At 42.5% G+C, this 27,838-nt stretch overlaps 1 protein-coding gene, 1 long non-coding RNA gene and 1 other non-coding gene across 5 annotated transcripts; 2 read left to right on the forward strand and 1 right to left on the reverse strand.

Moving 5' to 3' along the window:
- The first annotated feature begins 3,635 nt into the window (after positions 1-3,635).
- TRNAS-UGA lies at positions 3,636-3,717 on the forward strand. The gene has a single exon. It is a non-coding gene; the product is annotated as a tRNA-Ser (tRNA).
- A 2,902-nt stretch (positions 3,718-6,619) lies between these two features.
- LOC122466538 lies at positions 6,620-26,847 on the forward strand. The gene is made up of 2 exons (XR_006292148.1): positions 6,620-6,741; positions 25,896-26,847. It is a non-coding gene; the product is annotated as an uncharacterized LOC122466538 (long non-coding RNA).
- DNAJC12 (DnaJ heat shock protein family (Hsp40) member C12) lies at positions 6,714-27,538 on the reverse strand. Of its 3 annotated transcripts, none has more exons than XM_043550989.1 (5): positions 26,535-27,538; positions 17,094-17,172; positions 13,866-14,005; positions 9,574-9,775; positions 6,714-8,447 (listed from the first exon to the last, which is right to left on the reverse strand). In XM_043550989.1, exons 1-5 carry the CDS (start codon positions 26,589-26,591, stop codon positions 8,353-8,355), a joined length of 573 nt encoding a protein of 190 aa, XP_043406924.1. In that variant the 5' UTR covers positions 26,592-27,538; the 3' UTR covers positions 6,714-8,352. The 3 variants fall into 3 exon arrangements, with proteins under 3 accessions (XP_043406924.1, XP_027690691.1, XP_007054698.1); XM_027834890.3 differs by lacking the exon at positions 26,535-27,538 and adding an exon at positions 20,288-20,564 and having other exon boundaries at positions 9,574-9,676; XM_007054636.4 differs by lacking the exon at positions 26,535-27,538 and adding an exon at positions 20,288-20,555.
- Positions 27,539-27,838: the final 300 nt, after the last annotated feature.

A 27,838-nucleotide genomic window follows, 5' to 3' on the forward strand; every position in this document is an offset into this window, starting at 1 on the left:
CTGTATTAGGGAGCAAATGTATATGTGAGGAGGATGTGCTGCCCTGGTCCTGTGTGTGCGCCCATGGTTGTGGGAGGCTGTTGTGGTTGTATGGGGGTGGGGAGTTGTGAGAATGGTGGCTCTGGGGAGCAGCAATTTTGTAGTTGGAAAGGGTAGCGTGAAGGAGTTGATGGGGGGTGTCAAGACAGTGTGGGGGATGTAGTTGTATGAAGGTTGTTAAGTATTCCTAGGGGACAGGAGGCTATGATGGGTGTAGTTGTGTTGGTGGGAGAGGGAGCTGTGATAGGTGTAGCAGTGCTAGAAGCTGTGGGGGTGAGCTACGCTGTGGGAGAGAGGCTATGGGGGTGTAGTTATATTGGGGGACATGGGCTGTGATAGGTGTAGTGCTGTGGGGTATAGTTGTGCTGAGGCAAAGGAACTGTAAGGGTGTAGCAGTGTGTGGGGTTAGTGTTGAGGGAGAGGAGCTGTGACAGGTGTAGTGCTGGGGGCTGTAGATGGGCTAAGGGAGAGGGGCTGTGGGGTGTGGCTGTACTGAGGCAAAGGGACTGTGACAGGTGTAGTGCTGGGGGCTGTAGATGGGCTAAGGGAGAGGGCTGTGGGTTGTGGCTGTGCTGAGGCAAAGGGGCTGTGACAGGTATAGTGCTGTGGGCTGTAGATGGGCTAAGGGAGAGGGGCTGTGGCTCGCTGAGGCAAAGGGGCGGTGACAGGTGTAGTGCTGGGGGCTGTAGATGGACTTAGGGACAGGGCTGTGGGGTGTGGCTGCGCTGAGGCAAAGGGGCGGTGACAGGTGTAGTGCTGGGGGCTGTAGATGGGCTAAGGGAGAGGGGCTATGGGGTGTGGCTGTGCTGAGGCAAAGGGGCTGTGACAGGTGTAGTGCTGGGGGCTGTAGATGGGCTAAGGGAGAGGGCTGTGGGGTGTGGCTGTGCTGAGGCAAAGGGGCTGTGACAGGTGTAGTGCTGGGGGCTGTAGATGGGCTAAGGGAGAGGGGCTGTGGGGTGTGGCTGTGCTGAGGCAAAGGGGCTGTGACAGGTGTAGTGCTGGAGGCTGTAGATGGGCTAAGGGAGAGGGGCTGTAGGGTGTGGCTGTGCTGAGGCAAAGGGGCTGTGACAGGTGTAGTGCTGGGGGCTGTAGATGGGCTAAGGGAGAGGGGCTGTGGGGTGTGGCTGCGCTGAGGCAAAGGGGCGGTGACAGGTGTAGTGCTGGGGGCTGTAGATGGGCTAAGGGAGAGGGGCTATGGGGTGTGGCTGTGCTGAGGCAAAGGGGCTGTGACAGGTGTAGTGCTGGGGGCTGTAGATGGGCTAAGGGAGAGGGCTGTGGGGTGTGGCTGTGCTGAGGCAAAGGGGCTGTGACAGGTGTAGTGCTGGGGGCTGTAGATGGGCTAAGAGAGAGGGGCTGTGGGGTGTGGCTGTGCTGAGGCAAAGGGGCTGTGACAGGTGTAGTGCTGGAGGCTGTAGATGGGCTAAGGGAGAGGGGCTGTAGGGTGTGGCTGTGCTGAGGCAAAGGGGCTGTGACAGGTGTAGTGCTGGGGGCTGTAGATGGGCTAAGGGAGAGGGGCTGTGGGGTGTGGCTGTGCTGAGGCAAAGGGGCGGTGACAGGTGTAGTGCTGGGGGCTGTAGATGGGCTAAGGGAGAGGGGCTGTGGGGTGTGGCTGTGGTGAGGCAAAGGGCTGTGACAGGTGTAGTGCTGGGGGCTGTAGATGGGCTAAGGGAGAGGGGCTGTGGGGTGTGGCTGTGCTGAGGCAAAGGGGCTGTGACAGGTGTAGTGCTGGGGGCTGTAGATGGGCTAAGGGAGAGGGGCTGTGGGGTGTGGCTGTGGTGAGGCAAAGGGCTGTGACAGGTGTAGTGCTGGGGGCTGTAGATGGGCTAAGGGAGAGGGGCTGTGGGGTGTGGCTGTGCTGAGGCAAAGGGGCGGTGACAGGTGTAGTGCTGGGGGCTGTAGATGGGCTAAGGGAGAGGGGTTGTGGGGTGTGGCTGTGCTGAGGCAAAGGGGCGGTGACAGGTGTAGTGCTGGGGGCTGTAGATGGGCTAAGGGAGAGGGGCTGTGGGGTGTGGCTGTGGTGAGGCAAAGGGCTGTGACAGGTGTAGTGCTGGGGGCTGTAGATGGGCTAAGGGAGAGGGGCTGTGGGTTGTGGCTGTGCGGAGGCAAAGGGGCGGTGACAGGTGTAGTGCTGGGCGCTGTAGATGGGCTAAGGGAGAGGGGCTGCGGGTTGTGGCTGTGCGGAGGCAAAGGGGCTGTGACAGGTGTAGTGCTGGGGGCTGTAGATGGGCTAAGGGAGAGGGGCTGTGGGGTGTGGCTGTGCTGAGGCAAAGGGGCTGTGACAGGTGTAGTGCTGGGGGCTGTAGATGGGCTAAGGGAGAGGGGCTGTGGGGTGTGGCTGTGGTGAGGCAAAGGGCTGTGACAGGTGTAGTGCTGGGGGCTGTAGATGGGCTAAGGGAGAGGGGCTGTGGGGTGTGCCTGTGCTGAGGCAAAGGGGCTGTGACAGGTGTAGTGCTGGGGGCTGTAGATGGGCTAAGGGAGAGGGCTGTGGGGTGTGGCTGTGCGGAGGCAAAGGGGCGGTGACAGGTGTACTGCTGGGGGCTGTAGATGGGCTAAGGGAGAGGGGCTGTGGGGTGTGGCTGTGCGGAGGCAAAGGGGCTGTGACAGGTGTAGTGCTGGGGGCTGTAGATGGGCTAAGGGAGAGGGGCTGTGGGTTGTGGCTGTGCGGAGGCAAAGGGGCTGTGACAGGTGTAGTGCTGGGGGCTGTAGATGGGCTAAGGGAGAGGGGCTGTGGGGTGTGGCTGTGCTGAGGCAAAGGGGCTGTGACAGGTGTAGTGCTGGGGGCTGTAGATGGGCTAAGGGAGAGGGGCTGTGGGGTGTGGCTGTGCGGAGGCAAAGGGGCTGTGACAGGTGTAGTGCTGGGGGCTGTAGATGGGCTAAGGGAGAGGGGCTGTGGGGTGTGCCTGTGCTGAGGCAAAGGGGCTGTGACAGGTGTAGTGCTGGGGGCTGTAGATGGGCTAAGGGAGAGGGGCTGTGGGGTGTGGCTGTGCGGAGGCAAAGGGGCTGTGACAGGTGTAGTGCTGGGGGCTGAAACTGTGTGGAGGGAGAAGGGCGGTGAGCGGTGGTAGCCGTGCTCGGGGCTGAGGGCGGAGTTGTTGTGGGGGCTGACGCTGGGGAGTGCTCCTGGGACAGGGGTGCGTAGGGAGGCTGTTGGGGGCAGCCGGGCAGGCGGTTGTGTCTGTGTCAGACTCTCTAGTAACAGCTCCGAGGCCATCCGCGCCTGTCTCGTTGCCTCTGCTGCAGCAGGAGGCTAGCGGGCGGCTTTCGCCTTTGCCACTCCTCTTTGCCCGGCTCTTCCTCGGCAGCGTCCCCCCTCCTCTGGCCATGGCCCCCGCTGCCGCAGCCTGTCGCGGAGCAACTGTACCCAGCTCTCTCCCCGCGCGGGGCCGACAGGAAAGCACGAGAAGAAAAAGTCCTAGGCTGCTGTGTCTCCAACTCTCAGCGGAGGCAGCCCCGCGGCCGCCCGCTCCCCTTGGGCTGTGGGAAGGCGATGCGGAGCGTCTCTCATTGGTCAGTGGCCCCACGAGATACGGAAGGAGGAAGCCGCAGGCAAAGCTCTTGTTGGTAAAGTACCGTACCGGCGCACTGTGTTCTCAACAGCAGCGATGGCCGAGTGGTTAAGGCGTTGGACTTGAAATCCAATGGGGTCTCCCCGCGCAGGTTCGAACCCTGCTCGCTGCGGAACGAAAGGGGTGAAATTTTTTTTTTTCATTTAAAACCCCTTTCCCATAGCCGAACAGTATTTTGTATCAACAGCTAAGTGGCGGATCGCTAGTCAGATGTTAGCACTGCCCCAACTCCAACTCGCCTGCCTGCTGCCCTGAATTAAGGGGTCTACAAATATTAAAATGAAGTAAACAATTAAGCAAGCAATGGAAGGAAGCTGAAATACTGCCCCAGACGGAGAGGAAGGGTACCATCAGGCCAGGTGCTAAGTATGAGCTGGTCACTACTTGGCTACCTTGATGACCAGGGGTGGGCAAACTTTTTGGCCCTCGGGCCACCTCTAGGTGGGGAAATTGTATGCAGGGCCATGAAGGTTGGGCTGGGGCAGGGGGTTGGGGTGCAGGAGGGAGTGTGGGGTGTGGGAGGGGTGTGATGTGCAGGAAGGGGCTCAGGGCAGAGGGTTGGGGGCTCAGTGCAGCAGAGGGCTAAAGGCAGCAGGTTGGGGTGCCGGAAGGGTGCGGGGTGCAGGCTCCAGGCCGGCGCCACTTACGTCGAGCGGCTCTGGGGTGGCAGCAGTGCACAGTGAGGCTAGCCGCATACTGCTCCCAGAAGTGGCCAGCATGTCTGGCAGTGGCTCCTGGGGGTGGGGTGGCGTGGGGCGGGCAGATCCGCCGCGTACTGCCCTCGCCTGCGGGTACCACCCCCGAAGCTCTCATTGGCCGCGGTTCCCCGTTCCCAGCCAATAGGAGCTGCGGGGGAAGTGCCTGCAGACAAGGTCAGCACACAGAGCCCTCTGCCCCCACCCCAGCCCCAGGGGCCACAGGGACGTCATGCCAGCCACTTCCAGGAGCGTTGCGGGGCCAGGGCAGGCAGGGAGTCTGCCTTAGCCCCGCTGCACGAGGGGGCTGGCAATCCCACGGGCTGCATTGAAAGCCCTGACAGGCTGGATCTGGCCCAAGGCCCGTAGTTTGCCCTCCCTGATATAAATGCTTGGATACAGTAGATGGGGGTGATAGAGCACTAGAGCTGGACAGGAAACCTGTGGGGATACTGCATTTTCCAAGTTTTTCAAAATGCAGTTCTGCTGAAATCCAAATACTTTGCAAATGCCCTTGAATTTGGCCAAAATTTCATCTTGGAGGGAAAAAAAGATGACACAGGGAGTTCCAACAATAGTGGTGTCTCCATGCTCTGGAGCACACACCCTGCTATCAGCGCTCAGCTTGAGTTTACCAACCTGTTGATATTTGTGTAACAAACACTGAGATTTTTCAAGTTGTTTAAAGTCATCAAAGGAAGAAATACATTTGAGACTCAGAGACAGACAAAGGATTTAAAACATCCTTTATTTGAATTCTGCACAGAGGTTTGGTCTACACTAATTATATCAGTGTCTACACGAGAATGCTGCTTCCACCTAAGTGGACACCTGCTGACATAACTCCACCTCCATAAGAAGTGTAGCGCTTATGTTGGTGTAATTAAAGTGATGCCGTGTCCATGTAGATACTGCATTACTTACATTGACTGTTGGGGTCATTCTTATCATTTTCAGGGCAGCTTCTGTCTCAGAGCAGCAGGGGGCTCACAGCTGGAGCCATGACACTGACAAGAAAGTCAATTTCACTCCTGGTAGGCTAGGTGCTGTGAAATTGAGCCTGCCCTGGGCTCAGAGCTTGGGCTATCACCCAGGATGGGTAGGGAGCACCCACTGTCAGCTCTATGTGGCTGACAGTGCCCCACACTCAGCTGTAGGTTCCCCACAATGCCCCGCTTAAGTTGATACAAGTGCTCCTGGTGAAGACACACCACCGGCAGCAGGGTTGTGGGGACACCAACAGCTGATTGAATTACTGTGGTGGCTGTAGGTCAACCTAAATTAAGTTGACCTAATTTTGTAGTGTAAAGAAGTCCTGATTATAGTGTCTCTTTCACTATAGAGGAGAGGTGGGCAAACTACAACCTGTGGGCCACATCCGGCCCGCAGGAACTGCCTGGCCCCTGAGCTCCTGGTCTGGGAGGCTAGCCCCCAGCCCCTCCCCCGCTGTTTCTCCTCTCCCGCAGCCACGCCGCCGCACGGGCAGCACTCTGGGCGGCAGGGCTGCCGATCATGCAGGGCAGCATGGCAGTGTGTCTGGCTCCAGCCGGGCGGCACGGCTGCCAGACATGCTGCTCTGAGCTGCATAGTAAGGGGGCCGGGGCTGGGGGGTTGGATAAGGGGCAGGAGGTCCCAGGGGGCAGCCAGGGGACAGGGAGGAGTTGGATAGGGCAGAGGTTCTGAGGGTGGGGGTCAGAGGACATGGAACGGGGGGTTGGATAGGTGTGGGAGTCCTGGAGGGCCTGACAGGGGTCGGGGTGTGGATGGGGTCGGGGCAGTCAGGGGACAGGGAGTGGATGGTGGGGAGGTGTCCCGGGAGGGGGCAGTCAGGGAACAAGGAGCAGGGGGGTTGGATGGGTCAGGGGTTCTAAGGGGGCAGTCAGTGGGCGGAAAGTGGGAGGGGCAGATAGGGGGCGGGAGCCAGGCTGTTGGGGAGGCACAGCCTTCCCTACCCGGCCCTCCATACAGTTTTGGAACCCTGATGTGGCCCTCGGCCCAAAAAGTTTGCCCACCCCTGGTCTTGCAGATTGCAATCCTGATTCTCTGTTGACTTACTCCTTCTGTAGTCATTAACATGTTGTTGATGTGGTGGTAAATGACTACACAAGGTGTAAGGCAGTGGAAAATCAGGCCCAGGAATGTCAGGAAGCAGTGAAGGGAGGAGGACTCAGCCAGCTGGTCACCACTGCAGTAGCCAAGAGACACACCTCCATGAACTGAGAGGGGAAAAACAGAGCAGCTAGTCTGATCCATGTCAACACAGAAGAGGTAACGGACAAGGAAGAAGAGGAAATGGGCTAAATTTATGCCACTCCTATTACAGATGAGACTCTTAATGGCTCTGATGACACAGATAGTATTGATGCTGAGAAGCAATAATAATACCCAACACACAACTAACTGATGCATATCACAGCATCTGAAAGACTGAAACTTTTATTGTGAGTCATTTTATCATTTGCTATGTCATTGCATCAGCTTTATAACATCTTCACTCACTGCATCGCCAGCAATCTTGGTTTCTCCTCATTTATGGATATGAAAGTGGAAGGTAACAGTGTTTGACTTCAGGAAATTAAAGCTTCTCAATAACCGTATTAGTCATCAGTGCCACTTTCTACTATTATTGAACCTGTAGCTATCATCATATTCTGAGAACAAAATAAGCAAACAGGAAGCAATTGTGCTCACCCTTCAATTTTACTGAGACTGGAATTTTTAATGACATTATTTGCATTCAGCTTCAATCTGTTCATCAGGTGACATTTTTTAACTATTAATTTGCCATTTATATCTAAAAAGCTCTGGCCCTATCAGCATGTTCCCAGTTCCATATAAGTTTTTTCATTTGTGCCAGGATTACAGAGCTACAATGTGAATTGCATTAACGGTATTTTATTTTGCATAACACAAAAATAACTCCACAGCTGTATTGCAACTATTGGCCAAAGAATTATCTGATACAATAATCATAATATTTAGGTAAGGTTTCCTTGGCAGCTGCTAACCACATGGTAACTGAGCTAGTGATAGCATAGTTTCCCTGTACAAGCACAGAGACAGGAGACATCTTTGTCTCTGTTGATCTGGGTTAACCTTCCCTGAAGCTCCCAAATATTCATGGGTTTTAGGGAGGCTTCACACCTTCTCTTCTGCATGGCCCCCCTCAAATCTCTCCCATTTGAAGAGATGGTAGGCAGGAAACTTCAGGGGATGATCTGGATCCAAGAAATTAAAAGAACAGTCAATATTTATGTATATACCCTGCAGTAACTTAACTTTGCTGCTGTAAAGTTAGCTGGCCACCCAAGAAACAAAATGCCTCCAAGCCACAAATCCATTTTAGCACTATCATTATATCCTATATGTAGGTTATACAGTGTTAAAAACTTGTAACATTGCCCAAAGAATCAAAGTGTTTCATGTTAATTGTTGCTCATGTTAAAACTTAATGGGCCTGATTTTCCACTATCTCATTTAGTCACTAACACCAGTGCAAAACATTACCAAGTCGGAACTCTCCAATTATTTACACTTGTTTTACACGCACTGTGCATAGGTCTGAATGACTACACAATGTGCAAGGCAGTGGAGTATCAGGCCCAAAATATCTAATTTAGAAATATACACAGCTGTATTTAAAATTCATTGTCATTCAGGTTTGGGAGATTATTTTTTAATACCATGAGTTCTTCATCCTGCAAGAAATATATACGCACAATACATTCTTATATGTTTAATACGGACAGAAAAGCCATCTGATTGTATACTAAAGAAGAACACAGGAAACTGATATAAAACACTGGACCACATTATGCATATAATTGTTACTTATGCTAATACTGAATAAAGATAGTGGCTGGCCCTCAAAATTCTTCCACCTAAAATACTCATACAAAGTGTGATAACAGATCAGTATTACAAAGCCACATAACGGAACATTCAAATAATGGTGAACAGGCACAAGATACAAACAAATTTTAACCATGGACAAAAAATACTGCACTGTTGAGCAGACAATTCCATGCTGTCATGTGTCTTGGGCTCGCACTTTATATTTCGTAGTTTCTGAACTTCCTCAGAAGCTCTGAAGGGGCATCACCTGACCAGCGGAAACGCAAGTGCAAGCAATTTGCATCTAAAAATCCTATGAAAAAAGAAAAAAAGGGAGAGGAAATGAATTATTACAAAGAAACATTTAAAACTGATTAGGCTAAAGTAGTTATAGTGTTGTTGTAGCTGTGTCAGTAGCAGGATATCAGAGAGAAAATGTGTGCGAGGTAATATCTTTTATTGGACTCTCTCTCGCCAACAGAAATTGGTCCAATAAAAGATATTACCTCACCCACTTTGGCTAAAGTAGGTCTTGATTATTGTGACTGAAATATAAGTCAAATGTAGGTCTTCAGCATGAAGTTTCAATCCTTGGTCGGGATGGAGAGGGAGGAGGAGAGAGAGAACGTCTGAACAAAGGTGTCATTTGAACAAAAACTATTAACAAACTGAGCAAATATGGGCAACATTCATTCCCTCTGAAGCATCTAGCACTGGCTACTGTCAGAAGACAGGTTTCAGAGTAGCAGCCGCGTTAGTCTGTATCCGCAAAAAAAAAGGAGGATTTGAGGCACCTTAGAGACTAACAAATTTATTTGAGCATAAGCTTTCGTGAGCTACAGCTCACTTCATCGGATGCATTCAGTGGAAAATACAGTCGGGAGATTTATATACACAGAGAACATTAAAAAATGGGCGTTACCATATACACTGTAAGGAGAGTGTTCAAAATCCAGGACACGAGTGGTATAAAACTGGGCCCTAATTGAGATAGCTAGTTAAATTAAGAGCCTACAGCTATTGGAATCCTTAGTATTGCAATTTGCACCTCTCAGGCCCTGATTTTCAAAACTGTACATATGCAGTTACTTGAATGTAAAGTCATCTTAGTTATACTCTATGCATACAAGTGGCCAACTGCATGAGCGATCACATTAATTGTACTCACAGTTCTGAAAATCATGTTCTCTGTCTAATATTCTTACATGTGCACAGCAAGTAATAAGACATATGCAAATGTACAGGAAAGTAAGGAAATGGGAGTTATTGAAAAAATTATGTAGTCACCCATTTCTTATCCAGTTTATCCTTTAAGGACCAATCCTGAACATCATACTCAAGCAAATCTTCCACTTAATTAGATGGGAGTTTTCCATGACTAAAAAGTTCAGTAAAAATAACTGAACACTGAAATCTGTCACATCACTGGTTCCACTTACTTGGAGAGTCTGGACTCTTTGGTGATTGTGGCTTCTCACCAGAAGTCTCAGCATCATCTTGCTCCCTTCTCTCATCTGACAATCCATCTTTACTGTTTTCAGCCTGTTGGGCCCAAGTGTCATTAGTTATGTTGTTGCTATTATTTAGCTCAGGTGCTTCCAGCATTGGCTCTTTTTTACTTCTGACAGCCCAGTGCATTGACTAAATAAATCAAAAAATAACAAATGGACAAATCTAAGTTGTACATTAGATTTTAAACATAACATAGGCTAGTTTTTTACTTTAAAGGAGTCAGTGTGCTGTTACTCAAGTTTATTCTTTTTAACTAACAGAAGTATGCTCTAGGACAGGGGTTCTCAACATTTTCCTTTCGGAGCCCCCCCCCCAACATGCTGTAAAAACTCCACGGCCCACCTGTGCCACAATAACTGGTTTTCTGCATATAAAAGTCAGGGCCAGTGTTAGGGGGTAGCAAGCAGGACAATTACCTGGGGCCCCATGCCACAGGGCCCCCCGGGAAGCTACATTGCTCAAGCTTCAGCTTCATCCCTGGGTGGCAGGGCTCAGGGCCCCAGGATTCACACTCATGTGGTGGGGTTTCGGCTTTCTACCCTGGGTACCAGCAAGTTTAATGCTGGCCCTGCTTGGCAGACCCCCTGAAACCTGCTCTCGGCCCCCCCAGGGGACCCCGGACCCCTGGTTGAGAACCACTGCTCTAGAATGCTTTCTGGAAATTACAGATCATTAGGAAAATGAAATTGAATTTTGGAATTAACAGTTGAGTAGTTTGAGTGATGTTCATCTATAGTTAAATTTGGATGGGGATAAAGGAGGACAAGTGGAGATGCAGCAAATAATTCTAAGGTATTAATATATTTTGCCCACCATCTGCTCAGTAAAATTTTCAAGAGCACCTATGAGATTTAGAAGCTTATTTCCATTTTCAAAATCACACAGGCATTTCAGAGCTTAGTCACTTTTGAAAATGGGTCTTAAGTGTTTCTGGAAGTGTTACCTAGGTCTAACTCCCACTGCAGTCAATGGAAATACTCCTATTGACTTTAACTGGAACTGAATCAAGCTTGGAGGGACTGATCCTCCAATCCTTATATACTTATGTATGGTGCTTTATAGGCAAATGGTCTCAGACATTTTTTCACAATATTTGTTTGCAGGACAATTTGTTTGCTCACCTCTAGTAGGGCCCAATTGTGCATGGTACTTTATATTCTCAATTCACATTCATTTTAATTGAATTGAGGGTGATCATGATATTGCATGACTGGGACCCAGTAGATGTATGCAAAAAAAAATTTCCCACCAGCAAAATTAATGGAAAAATCCTGAGAACATCTGTCTGCAAAGCACCAAGCATATCAATAGCTTTATATACATATATTCATTCAAGCATACATAATTTTTTAAAAAAGTGTAGGTTTTCCTCAACTTACAAGGAAAACTTAAAGATAGTCTTTCATGGATACAGTTTTCTTTCCAGAGGTTGGGGCAGAGGGGGTGTCTACACAAGACCTTTCAAGGAAAATGGTGATATTTTGCTCTCTGCTTCGTTAACAAAAGAGAAAAAGCAGCCACACCAAGTGAAATCCTAGATCCACTGAAGTCAATGGCAAAATTTCCTCCTCTTGGTGGATCTAAATCCTGGTTTTCTTCTGGCCCTTTCAGACACTCCACCAAGTCTCTGATGGATGAATAAAGTAACTTGTGCTGTTGCTGAGCCAACTGGTCTTCCTAGGATGGAGCTGAATTACAATTATTGGGGGGGGGTGTGAAAACCTTTTGTAGTGATAATCAAGGTGGGCCATTTCCAGCAGTTGACAAGAACGGGATGTTCCTGAAGGTTTTCCTGGCTTTATTGATTTTGTTCTGGCTGTCCTGGCTTGTTCCACTGTCCTGGCTGATGGTGCTGTCCAAGTATGTGAATGTTTCTGCATTAGTGAGAACTTAATCCTCGATCCATACTGGTGATGGTGAGGCAATATTAAAGGTCATGATATATGTCTTATTGTGGTTGATTTTCAGTCCACTTTGCTAACTGAATGCATTGAGTCGAGTTGTTTTTTCTTGTATATGGTGTTGGGTATGTGATAGGAGAGCGACATCATCTGCAAAGTCCAGGTCTTCAAGGGATGCCTTTTGGCATGTCTTCTGTTGTACACCACATTACCTAGTCAATGGCAATGTTGAAGAGAGTTGCAGACATGACACACCCCTGATGTACTCCTGTTTTGACTTCAAAACTGAGCTCACTTGTGATCAACACTGCATGTAAAGTTGAAATAGAAGCTTTTGATGACATTGATTATACGGAAAGGAATTCCATATGCCGGTAGAATGCACCATAGTCTCGTCCTGTGAATGCTATCAAAAGCCTTCTCAAAGTCTATGAAATTTATGTAAAGTTGCCATTGCCATTCTAAGCACTGTTCTATTATGCTTTGTAGAGTGAAGATCTGGTCTGTGTATCTGCGCCCTTTCTGAAAACCAGCTTGCTCTTTTCTGAGAACGCTATTAGCTGCCTCTGATATACGCTGAACTATGATCTTACACAATACTTTGCTTGACATAGATAAAAGTGTGATATCACGCCAGTTATTACAATCACTGAGAGTTCCTTTCTTTGGTATCTTCACTATAACTCCATTGGTCCACTCATCTGGCACTTTTCCCCTTTTCCAGACTGATGTAAGTAGAGGGACCAGGACAGATGCTGCTAATTCTGACATTTAGAGGCTTGTAAATTATGCTGGAAAGATCTCCCACACTGTATTACTCCATGCTATTCGAAGTTACACACTGATCATAAAAACAATGTTTAAAAAGCTTCACTCACTGTACAAAAATAAATTTGCATGTACACCTACACTAATGTAATTGTATGTTATGTAATCATAAATTAATGCCATCTACTGCTACTATAAACCACTATATTTCTACCTGTTTTCCTAGCTTGCATTCCAGGAAGATGGTTTAAAAAAATCACGAATAGCTACATATAATTAGCCGGAAATAAAGTTTGTGGAAAAAACATCTAAGGTGCCTGAACACAATAAATTAATACCTTTGATACTTGGCAGTCACATCAAAGACAAAATATCAAAACTTCTAAATCGTGTGGTTTGCTCAGACATAATTAGCATCTTCCAGATTATTTATCTTCATAGAGTATATCTTCTCAAAATGAATTGCTGTACTCAGTGTTCAGGGCAGTGGTGACATCAACAGAATTAATACACAGCAATGACTCACTCATTTTCACAAGCATCAATAAAAAATATAAATCAACAGAAGTTGATATAGACTAGAAAGTAAACAAAAATCTGTTCTGAAAAATAAAGAAATGACCAGAAAGGATCATTTATTTATGAACTAGAAAAATATTTATGTAAATATCATTTATCATGATTATTTATTAGGTCAGAATCTATCAATTGTTAGGAAAAACAACTGGTTATACTAGAGATATGCAGGTATTTCCAGTTTGTCATACTAAATCCTCACAGCCAACAGGAAAAAACCATAACAACTTCAGATACTACGGGATTACATTTTTTGTTGGTATGCTGGTTACTTCAAAAATCTATTCAATATTCTCATTAAAGAAATTACTGAAGATTTATTTTCCTAGGGTGAAATCCTGGCCCCACTGAAGTCAATGACAGTATGCCATTGACTTTAATGAGGCCAGGATTTCACTCCTAGTAATCATTCTAAAAACTAACTTAAAATATACCACGAGTCTTTTATCATAGTACATTCCTTTGGTTAACCTAGATCATATAGCCACTTTCAATCCCAAGTAAATTATTTTTAAATGACTGAAGTTTTTTGAAATGTTGAGAAAGTTGCTATGGGACTAACAGAAATACAAGATAAAACCTATACTGTCCCTGAGAACAAAAACAAAAAAATAGAGTTTTGTCACGTATGTGTTCATAAATGTCTATATCAGCTGACTGCCTTCCAATTTGTGGCATTTGGTTTTTTAATGAATTCAGGGGTATTTTTCTGCACTCTTGTTACATATTGCTATGCAGCAATTTTGGGCGAGTATTTCTGGTCACACAGCAGCACCGTTTCTAATTAGTGTCCTTTCCTCCATCAGATCAACACTGGGAAACTGATTAAAAAACAATAGAAGGCTGATATAATGAACAGTCCTTAATCTCTGACCCATCCTGTCTTGCCCATGGGAGAATTTCCCTTCCCATAGATCTACCTAATCTCCTAATGCTAATGTATACCCAGGAAATTTAGGTAAACAAAAAACAACCGTTTTTATGGAGTTGCTCAGAGCCTCCCACTCCTGGAATGGAATGGTAATTTTGCTTCGTCGCCAGTAATCATAACAAGCTCGACTCTCTTCGTTAGTAAGAATCTCCTTAGCCTGCTGCAGCTTCTGAAAATTCTCCACTAAAACACAAACCAAAAAGATGTTACATCAAATACTTATTTTTAAATAAATTAATTCCTCTGTGGAACAGGAATGACCAATAAATAGCTATGTAACAGCAATACAGGTTGGGGCTGAAAAAGAGAATAGAAGAGTGATGAAGGGATGTGGCAGTTCTGCTCACTGCTTTGAGGAAGTCTTAGCTGACTCAACAGCTAACACCTTTAGTGGACAATAGATGCCCTCTTTCAGATGAACAATTCAATGCAAATGTCAAAATATGGAGCCTTTTTGTCTCTTGGTTTAGAAGCTTTATACACTTGAGGGCTATCAAAATTATGTGGTATTCAAAGCAAAACACATGAGGTGTCACCCCATTTAAAAACCAACATTGCAATAGTATGACAGCATTTCACACGGAACATAGCATGATCCAAAGCAGCAAGGAAGTTAGAGCAGAACACACCACCAAGGGACAGTAAGAAGGAAGCATAATTACATTTGTGAGCAGCAAGCAGAAGAATCTTAACATAGCATAGTACAGGTTAGCTAACAGCATTGCTTAACCTCACATCTTTTGTGGGTATAATCAGATATTAACTTAAATTCCAGATTGTGTGAATAAGATCTCTTATTTCTCTTGCAGGAGCAAAAATTCTTTAGAAAATGGTTGTTAAGGATGCAGCTGTGTGTTACTATTTGTGTAAAGGTTACAAAGATTTACATTTTATCTATGAGTCACCCTTATTAGAGTGGCTTACTATTATTATTCATTTATTCCAGTTTATAGTAGAGACTTCTTTTGAAATATGCTGAACTCAAACACTAACCAAAGCTGATAAGCATAAATCAAACAACACACAGGATTTTTTTTTCTTAATTCTGTTTCTTTTTTCCTGTGTGACCAGTTTTGGGGGGATAAAAAGCAGTCTGGTTTGATAATTATTTTTAATACGTGGAATTGAAATGAATCAGACAAATTAAATGTTTACTCTACTGTGAAAATGTAAGGCATTTAGTAGACTGTTCAAGTAAATGAAGCATAAACTGTTTGCTCTTAATACACAAGACTGCTCCACTATTTGGGTCTTGGGCTCCCTTTTTTAAAAATGATTTATTTTTACTTCAATTTAACACTAAAAATTACAAGCAATGGACCAGATTTGAGGCTCACTTATGCCCCTGCTTCCTCACTGAAGTCAATGGGGTAGCCTCAGTTTATTTACGGAAGAATTTGGTCCTGTTATCCAGTTGCTCTTTCAAGTATGTTTAAATATATTTTGGAAAGTAGGATTTAAGATCATTTTGTAAAAGGTGGACTCTTCAACAGATTTTGGAGGGATCCGTCTCTGGCTCTCTCAAAATGAAGAATCACACCCCATTTTATTTTTTATTCCCCCATCAATTTGATGGGGGCCTTGACTCATTTCAGAAAGCCAAGAAGAGCTAAGTGCAACTTAATACCACTCTCAAGACATCTGAAGGTGTCAGTAGACAGTGAATACTCTTTCATCCTCTTGGGTGTAGTGCCTCTACTATACCGGGAGAAGGGTGCAAGCAAGAATCCCTAACTTTAATCTCCTGTGTGGTTGCTACCACACTGTGTTTGTCAGTGTGCCTCCAATTAAACTGAGAGAAAATTTGAATAGGTATTTTTGTGCATTAACTGAAATGGAACATTTGATTTAGTTATTCCGCAATAATACTTTCAAAGGGCTTTAAGAACTCAGTAGTCTATAGCTGAGAATATTTTAAACTGGGAGAAGAGGTCCTGCTTCTGCTCCCCTTACTCATATGGGCTGGAATTTTCAAAGGGGCCTAAGGGAGTGGGAATTTCAAAAGGATTTGGGTGCCTAATTTCCTTAAACCACTCTGAAAATCCCAGTCATCATGTAGTCCCTCACTCTAAGAATAGTCCCACTGATTTGGGTGGAGTTTTTGGGTGGAGTATCAGAAATGCGCATCACAGAGCACTGTCTTGTTATAACTGGTTTAATACAAACATGTCCAATATTAAGTGTTGCACTCTGTGATCAAATTAATCTTTGTTTTGGGAGTTTTTCCATGTACTATAATTTCCATGATCTGGGCCTATGATGTTTGTACACACAGATGCACTAGTTCGGTGTTCAACAATACATCAACACATTTGGTGATACGTGGAAACTAATGAAGAGTAGGGAATGATCACCTTCAATATACTGTTTATCTTATTTTTTTCTGTGCATTTTATATAGACATAAAGAAGGCCAGAGTAAGTATTCAAATTGTTTGTGGTCATTGATGACAGTGACCCTGTTGGCTATGGATAGATAAATCTGTCTCAGAGTATCCGTTTTTTCCTCAAGGCACTGCTATGGGGGCAAGGTTAAGATTACACCTCTGCCCCGATGTAACGCTACCCAATGTAACATGAATTTGGATATAACGTGGTAAAGCAGCGCTCCGGGAGGGCGGGGCTGCGCGCTCCGGTGGATCAAAGCAAGTTTGATATAACGCGGTTTCACCTATAACGCGGTAAGATTTTTTGACTCCCGAGGACAGCGTTGTATCGGAGTAGAGGTGTATTTGCGTGACTGACAGCATTTCCACAATTTCTGATGTTTGTTGTTGGTCTGCGGAGAGCTGGCCTGTCACATGGTGCTGGGTCCTCCTTATTTCCAGCTGCTAACTTACATTAAAAGAAGCTAAAATACATTAAATATTTTCCTAATGTTACTTTTCATGTGAGCAATTATTGTAGTTAACCCAAATATGTCATTTGATTCCCACTTGGAGAAGAGATAGTGCATGCAATCATGCATGGGAGGGGATGTGGTCCACAAGACAATCTCTGGTTTAAAATCCTATAAATCATCCTATAAAAAAATTTGACAACTCCTGGACTAGATAATCTAACAATTGTCTTCATGTTCTAATATCCATGATTATGTAAGCATTACAGCAAAATATTAAGGCTTGACATTTAAGAGAGTACATTCCATATCTGTAAAAATTATAGAATATTAAAATGGGAAACAGTATTTACTGATGGCTTTTAGGCTGCATTCAATGCCTTAATTATAATTTAAGACAATAGATTGTTTTTAAATAGGAAAGACTACATACCAGCTTTAGGGTTTCCAGGATGTTTGTCAGGGTGACACTCAAGGGCTTTAACCTTAAACTCTGCAAGAATTTGTTCAACCTAAATAGAATATCAACATTTAAAATACATAAATACATACACACATACAAAGGTTTTGGGGATTGGGTTTTTGGGCGGGGGGAAACTGGGAGGGGGGGGTGTTAGCTCCCTTGATTTTACAAGATCCTGTATAATCAAAATATATAACAAGAACCATCTGACAGCTGTGTCACTAATTTAATTTTGTTCTCTGTACTCCCGTCTTTACCCTTTTCTTCATGAACATGTATTTTTCCATAGCTGTACGCTTTGGTTTTCAGAAGACTATAAGTAAAGGTTCACACTTGCAAGACTTGTGGGGAGGTGGATTAACTATGCTGACAGGAGAATTCATTAAAGTGCTACAGCAGCGCAGCTATATCGGTGCAGCTGTGCCAATGCAGCATTTTAATGATAGTTCAACTCTTAAGAAACAGGCTGACTAAAGATTCATTCAGCAACAAACTGGAATTGGGGACCAATTTAAGGCTTTTAGCGCATCCTCAACTGAGCTCCAGGCAGCTAAAACATGCTATTTCAGTGAAACTCAAACTCTGATAACATCTTGTAGCAAGTTACTATTTAACCATATATATATTCTGAGTAATTATATATATATATATATATATATATATATATATATATATATATATATATATATATATAATTACTCAGTTTGGCAGTCTGTGAAAATCCCTAGCCCACCCCTTCATTCCCTTTAACAACTGAGAATTATTGAGAATTAAGAATTATGTGATTTTATTTTAAAGCAAAATATTGTGTCATTCAACTAGTCAGTCCAATTTCACTGAGCAAGTTGCCTGAAAAACAACAGACAGCTATGGTGTTTTTACAGATTTTACACTTTGCATTGTTGCACCCTATTACTCTTTGTAGGTATACACATTAGTATGGTGTCTTCAGTTTTTAAATCTAATAAATTATGAATTTTAAAAAAACCAGTAATTACATACAGATTGTTGGAACTAGGTACTCAGCAGAGAGACTAGTTACCAATACATCTTTAAAAACTATTTATATGCAGGGATTTTAAATGACACTGTTTACAGTAACATTACTTTTTGAAAATGTAATCTCATTACTTTTCAGACCTAAATATAACATGAATTATTAATATAAAAAATAAGATAATAAAAATAAGCTAAGGAAAAATATCAAGATATAGAAAGAGAGTAGTAGATTTTACCACGTAAGGAGTCTGGGACTCCTCTAAACTGAAATAACACTTCCTGATGTAGGAGGCTATAGATTTGACCATCCCTCTCTCTCAAACCTGCAGATTCATGAGATGCAAGGGGCTTCTTGATGGAAGCACTTTGCTGCACTGCCCTGTCATGCCTCTGCCCCCTTCAGTTCCTCCACTCCCTTGAGGATTGATACTGCAAGGGGCTGAGTACGCTGGGCCTGATCCAGCAAAGCACATAGTCAACTTTAACTACATGAGCAATTCCACTGAAATGAATGGAACTACTCATGTGCTCAAGTGCTTTGCTAAATTGGAATCAGAGTACTCAGCATCTTTCAGGATCAAGGCCCAAGCTGGGATCTGCAGGAGTAGGCTTGCCACTGTACATGCATGAAAGAGAAAGCACAGGAGCCTATATTGCTATAAATATTTAAACCATATTTTCAATATGTTTTCATTAGGTGACAATTTTATTATACAAATTATATTTTAAATCTTGAAAATATTGCCATGTTTTAAAAATACAAAAAAATATGTTTTTCCTATAGGCATGTAACAGTGGTACTCAAAAGAGTCACAATCTCACATATACAACTCATACTCACAAGGCAACAGTAAACAAAGAGTATTGGTTGCTTCTCTGAATAAATAATATGTAACAGATTACTTTTCAGAACCAGTAAGCAGTTATTACAACACATTATTTTTCACTTCAAAGTAACTTTAAAAAGGGTTTACAGTATGTGCTTGAAATATGCATCTCTTCCCAAGACTATAAAACAGAATTAATGCATTAACTTTTTTCATCTGTTAAAAAAAAAAGCTGGAAAAAAGCTAAAATTAAAAAAATTAGTACTGCCACCTGCTGGGATGTATTAAAATTCCTCTCAAAAATACTTAAACTTGTTTTCAATAATAGATCAAGAATTCTATATTTTTCTGATTATATTTACATATGTATTTAGGTGCATATCAAGGACTTTTGTCTATATTAGTGATAACATATTGGTAGAGTATTTAATTACATTTGCAGAACAAAGCATTTAACCCATATATATTAACAATTGTAGCAGAAATATTAGAGAGCAAAAAGCCTAACACCCAGTATTACTTCAATTGACACAGAAGCTAGGTTTAAAATTTTAGCATGTTCCTGAATGTACATAATTAGAAAATGTAATTTAGGACAACTTTAGGAAGTAGAGGAACTCTTGTTTTAGTTACAATCATCCAACAGCTTTTGAGATAGATTTTATCCTAAGGTATGAGATGACATGCAACTGCTACCAAAGTGAGTCTAGAAAACTAGCATTTGAACATCAGTATTTTGGGATAGGACAGGAGGGGCTAGGGTGGGGTTTGTTTGTTTTAAACACATTCATATTTTTCTCCCAAGCAATGGCTATATATTTCCAAAAGTGATATATGATTATCTTAGAAACTGAATATCATTACCAATTACTGACAAAGAGGAGAACATTTTCACCTTTCTTATACTAGTTGCACTGACAATACTTATCTGCTGCCACCTTTTAAGAACATCAATATATTGTGTAACAGCCTACAATTAATATTTTACAAGTGTTTCAAAGTGCATTCTGACATCACAATGGAACTAACTTAATAAACAAAATATTATTTACATTAAAAATAAGCTATTCAAGATGTTAAAATACAGCTTTGTATTATAGAGCATCTTTACTATGAACTATATTCTAAAAGCTTAATTGTGTCAAAGAAATCAGTTACTGAGATTAATAGAGGAAGAGAAATTCAAAGGTATTATGTAGGTAAGAGAGCAGGTACATGTTGCATTTCAAATAATCATACATTCACAGATAAACATTAACTTCAAACTCCCCTTGAAAACATACAAACCCAAAACAAACTATCATTAACATGGCAAAGAAAACAGAATTATTGTTTTACCGTGGATAGTTCATCACATCCTAGCAAGATGTAATAATCTTCCATATCATCCAGATTGCAGTTCAAAATTGCATCCATTTGGACTAGTCAAACAGCTTTTTTCCCCAACAGCTGATGTGCACCAAGAGGAAAGTATAAACTATCAATAGAAAGCTTATAGGATTGTTTAAATGTAGCTCAGGGAAAACTGCTTTTTGCAGTCTGGTTTAGGGCTCCCTACAGCGCTTTTTAATACACTGAGATGTCATCTGAGATTCCTGAATTCTCTGTTTGTCATTGGTTCTTTACAGGAGGACTGTAACATTGCACAACCCTGGTGTCTGCAATGTTCTCTGGGATTTGTAGTTTTCAAGGTAATTTAAATATTATTCAACTGTATGATCTGCCTCTTCAGACTGAAAAGCATTCAGGATACCAAATAAAATCTCACTATCATTTTAGGCCTGGATCATGCTATGATTTATGCATAGGCTTAATTTTAAGCAGGAGTACTTCTACTGATTTCAGTGAGACTATGTACATGCTTAAGTGTTTAGCTGGAGTGGGCCCTAAATCTCCTAAAACAAATTTTTCTTCTGCTATAAATTGTAAATTTTGCCTCAATTTTAGCAAGGGAAAAACACGCATCAAGCATGGAAAACCATAGCAATTTCTTTAAATTATGATCACAGGATTGCTAACTTTCTCAGAATGAAATCCCAGACCCACTGAATTCATTAAGAGTTTTGCCACTGACTTCAGTAGGGCCAGGATTTCATCTTGATATTTCTAGGAACACACAGGCTAGAAAAATTAATTAACTACCATCACATTCACAGTTTTAGGCTTTTTTGTGTCAATTCTGTATTCCATAATGTTAAGACTCTTTGAAGACAATATGAAGTACTCACTCTTTGATTATGGTGACTGTTGGGACTTTCTGATTTCTCAAGAGTGAGTAATAAAGAGATTCTTGGTGGAGATCTTTAAACCTCTAATTGAGAATATCTTGCAAGTTGTGTTTCTTGGGAGTTAAATGCATATACTTTTCTTTTAACCCATTTTACTGTCAAGTGTTATTAAATTCTTCAGGTTTAAAATATGATTAATGATCAAGGCCTCCATCTGACAAAGACTCACAGATATGTGCCCAACTTTATACATGTAATAAGGCCCATTGATTTCATATGTAAAATTAAGCATGTCATAGAATCATAGATTATTAGGGTTGGAAGAGACCTCAGGATAGGGTGACCAGACAGCAAGTGTGAAAAATCGGGACGGGGTGGGGGAGTAATAGGAGCCTATATAAGAAAAAGACCCAAAAATCAGGACTGTCCCTATAAAATTGGGACATCTGGTCACCTTACCCCTGGAGGTCATCTAGTCCAACCCCCTGCTCAAAGCTGGACCAACCCCAACTAAATCATCCAAGCTGGGCCTTAGAAACCTCTAGAGATGGAGATTCCACCACCTCCCTAGGTAACCCATTCCAGTGCTTCACCACCTGCTACTGAAATACTGTAGTTTTTCTTTATATCCAACCTAGACCTCCCCCACTGCAACTTGAGACCATTGCTCCTTGTTCTGTCATCTGCCACCACTGAGAACAGCCTAGCTCCATCCTCTTTGGAACCCCCCTTCAGGTTGGCTGTTATCAAATCCCCCCTCACTCTTCTCTTCTACAGACTAAATAACCCCAGTTCCCTCAGCTTCTCCTCATAAGTCATGTGCCGCAGCCCCCTAATCATTTTCATTGACCTCCACTGGACTCTCTATATGTGCATGAGTCTTTGCAGGATTGGGTGAACTAAGAACCTCATTTTTCTTTTTTTGTTTCATTTGTCCCCTTTTTCTGTAAGAACTTTGTATCCCAAGATGTTTAATGGCATTAAATATTGCTTTTAAAACACACAATTGCTGTGAAATAAATTAATGTAGTCATTATTTTATGTACTTTGTTTTTGCATATGGTTCCTTAGTAGGCTTAGCAGCCCATGCTAGAAATGTAAATATAAATGTTTAGGTAGAGGATGGCAAAGGATCCAGAGGCAGATTTAGTGTTGTTTATGAAACCTTAACTATGATTTCTGCCCTTGCGAATGGTATTTTATAACTAGAAGTAAAATTGTCATACTATAAATTAACAGATGTTCTTCTACAACCATAACTTACTAAAGGTGGTTTTATTGTTAAGAGTTTCCTGAGTTTTTTATTGTATATTCAGAAAGTTTATTAGGATAGGGAATTGTAAATATGGTATAGAGAGAAGGAAATATTAATTCAGTTACAACACAACATTAATTTCAAATCATTAATCAATTCTGAAAACATTTGAGTGTGTTAAAATCACAAATATGGCTCCTCAGGAGAAGTCTGAAAACTCTATCTGCTTTGTTTTTTGGTTTTTTAAAAACAGTTGGAAGAAATCAACAGTTCTGAAAAATTGCTTCCCAGGTCCCAAATGAAGGATGTAGAGCAGGGGTTCTCAACCTTTTTCTTTCTGAGGCACTCCAACATACTGTAAAAACTCCATGGCCCACCTGTGCCACAAGAACTGTTTTTCTGAATATAAAAAGCAGGGCCGGCATTAAGGGGTAGCAAGCAGGGCAATTGCCCCAGGGCCCCATGCCACAGTGGGCCCTGCGTAGCTAAGCTCCTCAGGCTTCAGCTTCAGGCCCTGGTGGTGGGGCTCGGAGAAGTGGAGCTTTGGCTTTCTGTCCTGGGCCCCAGTGAGTCAAGTGCTGGCACTGCTTGGCGGACCCCCTGAAACCTGCTCACCGCCCGTCAGGGGGCCTCAGACCCCTGGCTGAGAACTGCTGATGTAGAGAACCAAACAGTAATAATAAAGAAAAGGCTCTCTTGGTGAAAATCTTTAGTAAATGTTTAAATATGGAATGCTGCACACATCAGTAATTATTGAGGACTAAACTGTGCCATCTGTGAGGGGCAATGCATAGGTGCAGTAGCGCCCGGAAACCATCATGCCACAGAAAAAGCACCCTCTCTCTCAAGTTTCCACTGTGAACAGTAATTTACAGCATCTCTTTATGAACCTGTAGCATACTTCCCACCATCATACTGACCAACAACATTTTCAAATTAATTTAAAGGAGAGTTGTGGTAGAACTCAATTTACTAATAAAGCCTAAAGAGAAGCTGATTAGGGGCTGCAGAGAGCCATGTAAGATGGGGGGCTATAGATTTTCCCCCTACGCCTGACCCTCCTCCTCCCCTCTCAGGCACTCCCTCCCCATTTAGTGTGATCATCGCAGTGGCCCATAAGCCCCTACACCCATCCCCTTCAAATCTAAGTGAGGTTGCAACTAGGTGCACAGGGTCACAGCGCCACTCAGGTTTGGTTTGGCTTGGCCAAAAGTACCCAATAGCTTTATGCTGGAGATAACATTTATTGGTTGTAAACAGCAATCTCCCTGACATAATGGGAGACTTGATCAATATGCCCATCTTGTGACCTGTCAGTTCTGCTGGTCAGCACATTGGAGTCAGGAGACAGCTATGACTCTACCTACTCCTGCCTGACTCACTTCTACCTTAGGGGATGTCTGCTTCTGATGCGCAGCTTCCACTTGCTCTGAGTTTCCTTATATAACTACTCATTTTGCAGCCATGTATGGGGGTGGGGGAAAATCCTAACTCTCACCCTCTCCCCTGTATGGCTACATTAGAGATAGGTATAATCTACCCCTTTAAGATAGTTCATCCTAACATATTAACACACGTACATATAGGTGGAAATATCCTACTCAGGATAAGTAGTATCTTACTCGACAAGTAGTCCCAGATTTCAGTAGGGCTACTCCTGGAGTAAGGTACTACTCAACATAAGTAAGGATGGCAGAATCTGTCTCAGGGATAATGAATACAAAGGATATGAAAGAGGAAAATATTGTTAAGATGTACACAGTGTTATCTGAAAGAGAAACAACACAGACCAGGAAATGGCAAGATCTAAATGAAATTTTGCCATTCAGTTACAAAATGTTACCTACAAATCTGTTTACATAGTTTACACTGTTTACACTTCTAAATAAGTGTACATATTTAGCACAGATGACGAAGTCTCATATTTGTAATTCTGTACTCGCCACTTACGAACAGAATGTTATCTCCAATATTGTTTACACAGTATTACTTATATGTGAATTAACAGGGTCCAATCCTGGTTCCAGTGAATGCAGTGGGAGTTTTGCCATGATTTGGCCTTTCATGCACAAACAAGAAAATCTAGTATGTGTAATTCTGTACTTTGTAGTTTCCAAATAGTTTATTTCCATTCATTTACCAAATAAGACTCGTGAACTGAGCCTGTCTCAGGAAATACTGAACTTCAGTGGCTATTTTTCTTAAAGAAGGATCAGCGGAGGAGGAGGAGGACTGGAATCTTTAACTGTGGATATATTTAAAACAAACCAAAAAAAACCCCAAAAACCCAAAACCAAAACAAGGCACAAGAAGTGTGATATGAAAGAATTTTTAATGTCATGCACTGTACTTGCTAGCTTTAATTTTGTATTGCCTTTATTTACATATTTTCTCTGTGTTTTGGTTGTCCTCATATGGTAGAGGACTTCCACAGTAATTGTATGAAGTTTGATCACTTCCACTGACTTTAGGTCGAAGTGTGTTTACAAAATATAGCCCAGATTCAGGAAAGGCTATCTATTCAGGATAGTATTTAAGCACATGCTTCAAGTTAGTGATGTCCTGAATAGGGATGGATTTAAGTACATTCTTTCCTGAATCAGAACCAACGATTTCTGTAGGACTACTCACACACAAATACTTAACTTTACACAGAAGGACTGTGACCTAAATTTGGATTTAGGAACCTAATTTTTTGCATCCATTTTTCGAATGTAGCCTTAGAACCTAAGTGTCCTTGAATATGTCAGACACTTGTTCCACTCGAACACTAAGGTCTTGTCTTACACACAAATATGCTCCAAAATAACTGCTCTAGTTTTAATTCTTTTAAAATATACTAGACAAGCCCTGTACAGCTATTTTCCCCCTTATTATTTCAACTAAATTTAAATATGACTAAAACAAAATAGGAGTCTCTTAATCCAAAATAAGAGTGTCCACACACAAGCATGCACCAAAATAAAAAGGTATGAATTAAAATAGATTTAGTTATTTCAGTACATGTAACAAGTCCTTAGTCAAGGGAATGTAAAATTTTGGAAAGGACCCATTTCTCAGTTTTCTGAAAAATGACAGGGGGAAAAAAATCTTTAGAGCATGAGAAACCCTTTTTCTTTCTAAGACAACTCAAATGACCAATTGGAATTCTACCTGAGTTACACCCAGAAAGGTCACTTTTCAGGCTAAGGAGGAACAGGAGAAATTTTGGCTTAAAGTTTATTTTTTTAAAACTGATCTTTAACAACACCTGAAAACAAAAGGCCAGATTCTAGGTGCCCAACCCGGGAGTTGTAATTGTCTTATTTAGTAAAAATTAATATTTACGTTGACATAGATATTCTATTAATAGCTTGTGATATTAGGCAGTAATATATGTGCATGCGTGTGTGTACATATTTTAAACAAACTCTATTTCTGTTTACAATCACAAAGATTAACTATATCAACCTTCACCGCCTAGATTTAGCTGTTTACATGAAGACTACTATGGGCCAATACCAGAATGGAGGGAGCCAGGCTGCTGGAAAAATGCAATGCTGTGTCTTTAAAAATTCAGAGTTGATTTTTCAAAAGCAAACACTGTTTGCATCGTATCAGTCTTCAGCTCATTTCAGAAACAGCTAAACAAACTGGAAGATGACGTCAAGCCACTGATTTGATCACCATTTGCTGACTCCTCTGTACAGGTTTTGTTTTTATATAGATTAACATTTGCAGAAGGAAAATACAAAGAAGAAATACTTTAACATTTCACAATAAATATAATACATTTTAAAGTAACAAATCAACAGCAATAGCGTTTTTTTAAGGTGCCCTTCACAGTGGTATCTCTGTTGTGCCCAACCATTGTGCAACAATTAAAGATAGCACTGACTGTGTTTTCAATTACAATATTCTCACAGCCTCTGTTTTATTTCAACTGTGATTAACCAAACCCCAGCTGTCCAAATTTTACAAGTGTGCCCCAAACCCAAAATTTTGTTTTTCCAAAATTCTGATTATCTGAATTTCAGATATTCTGAACACAGGGCATCTGTCTATGGAAATATATAAACAAAAATACACATGCACAATGCAATTTAAATCTGTGCATGCTTACCCTCAGTCTAAGAACTGAAGAGGCTTTCACCTGTAGAGACAAGAACAAAGTTAACATAGACACAATATCATGTATCCACACAAATATACAGTGTGAAGTCTGTTATAATTTAATTTATAAATATTTGCATTGCGGAAGAACAGAGAGATTCCAGTAAGGGATCGGGTCTCCAGTATGCTAGGTCTGTACACACATCTTGAAAAAAAAAAAGGTCCTAATCCAAAAAGCCTTCAAACTAAGGCTCTGATTCAGAGAAGTGTTTCTATTCAGGAAGGGCACTAAAGCACATGCTTAACTTAAACATATGCTTAAAGTCACACTGTAGTGAAGCTAACTGTAAGAGCTTTCCTGAATTAAAATGACTTAAGCACATGCTACAGTGCTTTCCTGAACTGGTGCCTAAGCAAAGATGGAAAAATAATTTTGCTACTGAACATCCAATGTCGTTCACAACCTAGTACCAGGAGTGATCCTCCTACGTACAGCTATCCAAAAAAAAAAAAAAAAGACATCAGATCATGAAAACTCAAAACACCAGCTTCTGTAACCAACGTAAGGTAGCAACCAAGTAGTACAATGAAATAGTGTATGTATTTGTGCATAATGGTAGGAACCAGGGTAAAGTGGCACATATCACCAGAAAAAATCCCTACTCTTACAAATAAAGCAAACAAAATAAAACAAATAAATAAATTATGAGCTCTTCAATGTGTGACGTCTCCATTGTTAAGTTCTGGTCTGCAAAATTCACACAGAAAACTGCAGGGAACTCAGTTTATATATCCTATTGATGCAGGTCTGAGACATCAGATATTTGAAGATCTAATATTTTAGACCTCTAAGCGTCTCCTCATGCAGAAACAAAGATCCACTAGATGATCATAATCGTCCCTTCTGACCTTAGTATCTATGAATCCACTAATATTCTAAGTAACTTTTCTCTCATGTTCTTCTTATATCTGCTTCCCACTCTCTCTCTCACACCAGAAAATGTCAATTAGTAGTATTACCTCCAAGATTGGGCTGCATTATGGTAGACACCATACCAACATAGTAAGAAACAGTTCCTGCCCTGAGGAACTCAATCTAAATAGACAAGGCAGACAAAGGGTGGCCAGGGAGATGAACAGAGTGGTGAAATAGTTTGCCCAAGGTCACAGAACAGGTTGGTGGCAAAGCTGGGAATAGAATCCAGGTATCTTGAGTCCCAGTCCAGTGTCCTAGCTTCTGGCCTACAATTATTGGCATCAGAATCTTAATGGGACCCAACAGCTGGACAATGTAGTATGAACTTAGGATCATGA

Source organism: Chelonia mydas, chromosome 7, assembly GCF_015237465.2.
Source record: "Chelonia mydas isolate rCheMyd1 chromosome 7, rCheMyd1.pri.v2, whole genome shotgun sequence".
Lineage (NCBI taxonomy): Eukaryota > Metazoa > Chordata > Testudines > Cheloniidae > Chelonia > Chelonia mydas.

Coding starts and splice junctions, on each gene's coding strand:
- DNAJC12 (XM_007054636.4), bottom strand. CDS start 20,365: ATGGATGCAATTTTGAACTGCAATCTGGATGATATGGAAGATTATTAC. Junction 9,776..13,865: donor TGAGCAACTCCATAAAAACG/GTTGTTTTTTGT, acceptor TGATTTATTTAG/TCAATGCACTGGGCTGTCAG. Junction 8,448..9,573: donor AAAGAGTCCAGACTCTCCAA/GTAAGTGGAACC, acceptor CTTTTTTCATAG/GATTTTTAGATGCAAATTGC.